The sequence below is a fragment of the Nansenia antarctica genome, assembly GCF_963989245.1.
Source record: "Nansenia antarctica genome assembly, chromosome: 5".
NCBI lineage: Eukaryota > Metazoa > Chordata > Actinopteri > Argentiniformes > Microstomatidae > Nansenia > Nansenia antarctica.
Window position 1 is genome coordinate 66,941,336 of NC_137690.1, and position 6,984 is coordinate 66,948,319.

The window sequence follows — 6,984 nt, forward strand, 5'->3', positions numbered from 1 at the left end:
TTTCCCGTGAATAACACCGGTTATGGAGGTGGTACAAACATAAGACTATTATTGCTAAATTCACCATCAGTATACGGTCATTTTGAGCCCTTAACCACCGCGCTGACACCCCGAGAAGATATACTTTTAATATGAAACTCGATCAACCGGGCGTTCACCGGCTGCTGGACGAAACTCCCAACTCCCGCTGTCAGCGAGGCGAGGGACTATTTATATCCGGGAATTCGCTCCTTGCTGTGTCCACGGTGATAGGAGTGGAGGATCGACACCATTCAAATAGTGTTGGATTCCCTGTCTTCTACTCTATCCGGACACGTTGGAATTATTTTCCTAACCCACGGGAAATCAAAGTTATTAACCCGCAAAAAGTGGGTTTTGCCCGTGGGTTTTGCTCGCAAAAAGTGCCTTTTGCCCGTCAGGTGGGCGTTTCCACTATGCTGTGACGTCACATGAAAGCTATGAATTGCTTGTCGACTTTGTGTGGAAGAAAAAACTATACGAGTTCTGTCATGATGTTCTCTGTCCTGTCATTGGCTGGTGTGGTAACAGTGAACGCCCACTTGCCCAATGGTGCAATATCGCTTGTTTGACTGACATTTTTTTTAACAAATAGAAATACGTTGCTGAAATATTGTCTTCCAATCAAAGCAACGTATATTAAAACAACCCAGAGTTAAACATAGAATGTTGCTTTGCTTGTAGACTGTGTTAATCATGATATGCAAAGATCTTTTTTTTCAAACGACATCTTTCGATTAGACCGGAATAATACATGGATTGGACGGATTAAACAATTAGCTCTGTGAGTAAAGGCTACAACGCTTAGTTTCGTCCTCACACTTCTTTGCACGATTTACAGTACTGTGCGACAGCAATATTAGAACTTGACAGTGGTGCTTATTTTATGTCACTGACCTATTCTGAAAACATAATTGCATGGTTGCAAGCTCCACAAATCCATAATGCTCAATAGAGACGCAACTACTGAAATGGCATAACGTCATATTTGCGAGACAAGAGTGTGTGAACAGTGAACAGTAGACCAGTTCTGTGAACAGTAGATCAGGCACTATAATAAACTAGCTAGATACAACGCTATAGGCTATGTACAGTCATGTGATAACAGTCTTTAAATACTGGTATAACAGTTACATGATCACTTGTGATTGTCCTGCATATCCCCTAGATGGGTCTCTCATCTTTATTCATTAGGAGGAGCCTTTTATTGTAATACGAACCGAATGTCCTCTCAGAGGAGTTACTTTTAATTATAATTATTGAACGTCTCTCAGGAATGTCTGACATGTTAACTGATAGTAACTGACAGCAACCCATGTTGGACGTTTACTGCTACAACATGAAGTAACACTATGCATACTATGACATCTCTCCATTTACTTTCACTTCTTTTCCCTTCTAACACCTTCGACAACATAGTGTAAACAGCCATGCTTCTGTATAGCAAAAAGCAGGAACAATGCTACTACTGTACAACAATAAAGCAACAGACTATAAAGCAACTTCACATTCATTCACAGTCTCTTTTCACATTTCTTTTAGCACTCAGAGTCCAAGGACTTATAGCAGAGATGTTACTAGAGATACTAGAGATATGCCACTACCTTGATTTCCCCCCACAATGAGCTCGGGTGGAGGGCTACTGTCTGTTCGTATGTAACACACTATCTCCGTTGCCACTGGGACAATTTTGACGACACTAGTGGTCTGTCACTAACTAGAAGCCCTCCAGGCGATACAGATAACTGTATTCCATAAAACCGCTTCACAGGCCCAGACACTTAGCAGACACTCTTTTTCTGTCTGCGCATATCTGGCTTCTAGTTTCTCGGGAGCTGTGTGTTTTGCCTGAGGACACACTTCTCTCTGTTCAGATCAACTTGAATCCAGTTGACTCCATCTCCTGCAGGACCTTCTTCAGTCAGTCACACGCCATTTCATGTTATCTATGAAAATGTCGACTCCCTCTAGGCTGTGCGATGTCATTTTCCTCCTCCTGAAAGATCTCTGGAGCACTCATGATTCCAAATGGCAGGTGGTGGAAACGGAACCTGATAAGAGGTGTAGCCTAATGAAGATTGTCAACTTACTGCTGTAGCTGGGAAGGGGTATTTACCAGAACCCAATTGCCGCATCCAATATAGTATACTGGGGCTCCGCTCAGCTTTGAAAGGATCTCCTCCCCAGAGGTCGGTAGGATGAACCATTCACTTCTCACCGCTTCATTAAGATGTTGTGTATACTATGATGTTATTCAGAACTTGTCTTTTTCAGTAACGACGTCTGAGATGGAGGGAGGGTGTGCTCTTGAGGAGAAGCAGTGTGAAGCCACTGGAGCGTCACTGCGTCCCGGTGATGCAGAGGAGCAGGAGGAGGCCATGCTGTGGTCCTTCCGGGAGGCCATGGAGAGGCAGACCCTGCAGATCGGCGCGTCTGCGTGCGGGGCCACGGCTGTCGTCGATGTGCTGCAGGCTCTCGGCATCGACGTGGAGCCCGAGACCGCTGACCGGTGTGTCCGAACGCGTCTGAGGAGGAACGACGCCCCGCTGCCTGACTACCTGTTCTCCCGGAGTGAGGCTGGTACTGGTCTCGTCGTCTCCACCATCTGCCTAACGACAGTACACTCTGCTCTGATAGTGATAGCCTCCTGACAGCGATAGCACACGAAACCCTCTCACAATAATCACCTCCCTCCGACCCTGACTGTAACCTCATTACATTTACATTTTTGGGCATTTAGCAGACGCCTTTTATCCAAAGCGACTTACAACCTCCCACGTTTCATACAACAACCACCCACAACACAACAGCCGCCAAACCCTGGCCACAACTAACCACTGCGTGCGTGCGTGCGTGTGTGCGTGCGTGTGTGCGCGTGTGTGCGTGTTAATTGACATCTGTTGTACTGATGCGTATAGACTGTTCACACTCTGTTCACACTCTGTTTCCCGGCTGTTACTTTCTCCCAGGTGCCACGCACACACAGCTAATAGCAGGAGCAGAGCAGTCCAGTGGCGGACGGGTGCTAGGGCGGTTCTTTGCCCTCCACCCTCGGCGGCGGGTGAGGCTGGTACCCTGGCTGGCCCAGTGGATCCGGAAGGGAGCCGTGCCCGTGGCCACCATGAACATGCAGCTGGTAGTGCCTGAGGGAGACGAGGTGCCCGACGCTTGGCACCACCAGCTTATATTTGGGGTGGGACCCAACTTCATCTACATGACCAACCCTCTAGATATTGGTAAATGTGTGTGTGTGTGTGTGGGGGGGGGGGGGGGGGGTGAGTTGTGTGTGGTTTCTGTGTGGCCATGTAATGTAGCTTTGATTTATAATTTTTGATGTCGAAGTAGTCGTCGTAGTGTGTTTCCCATCATGCATTCTGTTCCCTAGTGACTGAAGGGGAGGTACATCAGCGGCTCTGCAGTGAGTCAGTGTTGCTTATTCGTCGGGAGGATGTGCTGCAGAGACTGACAGCAGACGTCCCTCTGTCTACCCTATCAGATGGCCAGTCTGAGTCACAATGGAGAGTACTGGATGTGGAGGGTGAGCTCTCTTTCTCTCTCTTTCTTTCTTTCTTTCTCTCTCTCTCCTCCCCCTTCATCTCATGATAGCATTATAGTTTCTCGAAAATGCGCACCTGAGTTTTTATTTTTGTGTGGTCCCATTTCGCTTGTAGGTCAAGTGAGGCAGATGATCCGCGAGGAAGACTATGAGGATGAAGACCGTCCCAGGATGACACACATAGTGATACCTGCAGCATACAGTTCAGGGGTCACGCTCTTTGCTCTCAGAGACTCAGAACTAGGGCAAGAACTTCTTCACTCCCCTGAACTCCCTTTGTGGTGACTGGACACATTCAATGCCCTACCCTGCTGAGACATAACCTTGCTGCAGTAGAATATCCCAATTCTAATCTCATACGATCGGACACTTTGCTGATCTGCTGTGACTTTGAATGGCTTGCACATTGAAGTGGTCGCACTTTTAGAAAGACGGCATCCAGCAGGACAATCAAATGGAATGTGCTTCTCTGAGCCTGTGCCAGGTGCTAGGAAAGTCATGGTCTTGTTTTATGTAGAAATGTATTGTATTGTCTTTGCAATGTTGTACTGTATGGGAGTATACAATGTGTGTGCTCATGGTGGGTGCTTAATGTATGCTACACATGCCCTTTTTGGGTTTAGAGGGTGGTCCCCAAAGTGGTGAATGATGTTAGGGTATGGTATTATAAACCTTATTAATGTTATGTTTATGTAGGTGTGTTTTCCCTTCCTGTGTTATGTTCTCTCTCTCAGGGTATCCGCGGTGTCTTGAAAAGTATTAAAAGTTGATAAATCAATTTTGGGAAAATCAAGACCCTTAATAAGTATTAAAGAGTCTATCACCATCTTATGAGGTCTTGAATTTTGTAGGTATTTTTCTGAATTAGACTCTGTCCAAAGAGTTTGAGTCCTGAAAGCTTTTAGTAAAAGTTCGGGAATTCTTTAGTTTTATTAAAAAACAAAGATGAACCGGAAATTGTGTTGTATGATAGTGGTCTAGTCTATTGCAAACTAAAGCTGTTAAGTTAAAGGTGTCACTGATGTCAACGATTACAGCTCGAAGTGGCGGTGAGGTCTGGAAAAATATTGACGAGGTCTTTAAAAAGTCTTAGAAAGGTATTGAAATTAATCTCAAGATTCCTGTATATACCCTGCTCTCTACATAAAAAAAAAATAAAGAAAAAAAGTGTATTATTACTGTCAGTTGTATCTTTACGTAAAAACTACAACTCCCATGATTCCTTGAGGCGATAGACTTTATCAATAACCACATTATTTTTCTAACATTAGTTACCAGAAACAAATTATTTCCTCAACAAATTGTTCTGTAGGCTACAGTTATGTACTGTGAGTTGGTTTGTGCCTTATATATAATAAGTGAATTGAAGGTTTACTGCCGCCCAGGCTGTGCGTTCTGCGTGTGTATCAGATCGGGTCCACGTGGGTCGAGAGTTGCTCCTCCAGGTCCCTGGTGAACAAACTCCTTCAGTCTCCCCCAGCTGTGGACAAGGCAAGCACATCTGGCCAGGCTCGAACCACACACAAGGCGAACAACATTACATACAGGTGAGTCTGGCTGCATCGATACACTTTCATACAGTTCATAAGAAGAAGTTGTTAGGGACTGCCCTGGCTTACTTAGTGCACCAAAGTAGAGTTGTCTAGCTAGCTAAATGGCTTAACATTACAGTTTCCATGCAAACTAGATGGAACTTTAGCTAACTTAGCTACCAATGTGTGTGCATGCATAGACAGTGAAAAGAGAATTATAGTTCCTGGTCAATGTTTTGCATGTCGACAAATGCAAATGTGTCAACAACTTATTGATATGCTAACTAGTAGTAAACTTCGCTGAATAGTCTGAATTGAATGCATGTCGAACTTCTTTTATCAACTCAGATAGAGATAGCAGAGGCTAGCACAAACTTGCAACAATTGTAATAATAAACAACTGTTTGTGGAAGCATGCATTCCTTCGATTTGTTACTTTGTATGAATGGAAATGTTGCCATCAACCAGCGTTGCTGATTCAGCCAACGCGACAAGACGCTTGATACCCCGTTGTGAGCACAGATCGCTGTCTGTCTATGTGCAGATAAAACATTGCAAAGTTGCTTGACGGTGTTATTTGAAACTAGACAAACCTGTAATTGTGCCTCGTGAGTCGCACGAGTGAGTGATTTGGATAAAAGCGTGATGGTCCACTAATTAGGAACCACGCGCATCAGGCTGACAACTCTCCCGTGTGTGTGTCTGTGGGTGTGTGAGTAGTGTGTAGTGTGTAGTGTGTAGTGTGTGGTGTGTGGTGTGTGGTGTGTGGTGTGTGTGTGTGTGTGTGTGTGTGTGTGTGTGTGTGGGGTGTGTGGTGTGTGTGTGTGTGTGTGTGTGTGTGTGTGTGGTGTATTCATGGCTCTGTAGTACCTTGTCCTATAACGTAGGATTTCCTGTTGTGTTGATGTTGTTAGATGTTACACAGTCAATCAGTGTATTCCATCTCGGAAAGTGAATCATTTGGTTCTAGGTCATTCCAGGTAAAATAGGACTGGTTTAATTTAAACTCTGACCTGTTTGTGTGTGTGGGGGGGGGAGCAAGGATGTCTAAAGACAGAAGCCCAATAAATATTTTACTGCATTACAGGACACATACATTTGGCAGGGATTGTGAAGTTTTATTCCTTGGCTACTTCTCCGGTCACTTACACATGCATGTTCATACGTCAGGGCCATTTGAATGCAGTTTTATGCAAATGATATAGCTGTTAATGGCCCCAGACACGACATTGGCCGCTGGGACAATGACAGCTAATTGGCGACGATGTTTTTTATGAGTGGACGTGTCCCTGCTAATGTGACATTTCTATTACCAGATAAATTAAGTGGTGGGCTTCTGTAAAGGTCAACACTTCCTCACAGCTAAGAGGCCTTTGTCATGTCCTCATTGTCAGACTCCGTGCACCATAGGTCAATTTTTACATGCAATTGAATCGCTTCCTTATGAATGATACATTAAAATATTTTTAAAGCTATTTAATTTACAATCACTATGAGTTCTTGGTAAGGGGTGGGTGCTAGGTTTTGTAGTTTCAGAGGATGTGTTATGGTGTGTGTGTGTGCATGTGATTGATGTGATTGGTTCTCGTAAATATCTTTGTTACCCAGTTGCCATGGCAGAGAGGGTGCTGGTGATCGGCGGTGGTGGGCGGGAGCACGCCCTGGCATGGAAGCTGGCGCAGTCCCCACACATCCAGCAGGTCCTGGTGGCACCAGGGAATGCGGGCACTGCCAACTGTGGCAAGATCTCCAACTCTGGTGAGAAAAGCACTCATCACTCATATCAACTCTGCATACTGTGTCTGTACCAGGGTTTTCCGTGCTGCCGGTCAACGTGTCCGGGAAGATTTCAATGTCCCGGACAAACAGGAGAAATGA

The 6,984-nt window shown here is 45.1% G+C and overlaps 2 protein-coding genes across 2 annotated transcripts in view; both read left to right on the forward strand.

Annotated features, from left to right (window-relative positions):
- Window positions 1-2,306: 2,306 nt before the first annotated feature.
- Window positions 2,307-4,312, forward strand: LOC308158272 (uncharacterized protein; the record flags this gene model as incomplete). The annotated part of the gene is made up of 4 exons (XM_080531866.1): window positions 2,307-2,598; window positions 2,988-3,254; window positions 3,404-3,556; window positions 3,690-4,312. The coding sequence occupies 4 exons, from the start codon at window positions 2,307-2,309 to the stop codon at window positions 3,857-3,859; spliced, it is 882 nt and encodes a 293-aa protein (XP_080387992.1). The 3' UTR covers window positions 3,860-4,312.
- A 752-nt stretch (window positions 4,313-5,064) lies between these two features.
- The window catches only part of gart (phosphoribosylglycinamide formyltransferase), a 17,537-nt gene continuing 15,617 nt past the window's right edge, over window positions 5,065-6,984 (forward strand). The window contains exons 1-2 of the mRNA XM_080531128.1: window positions 5,065-5,121; window positions 6,715-6,864. Of these exons, the coding sequence (XP_080387254.1) occupies window positions 6,720-6,864 (145 nt within the window). The 5' untranslated portion in view covers window positions 5,065-5,121; window positions 6,715-6,719. The remainder of the gene's footprint in view (window positions 5,122-6,714; window positions 6,865-6,984) is intronic.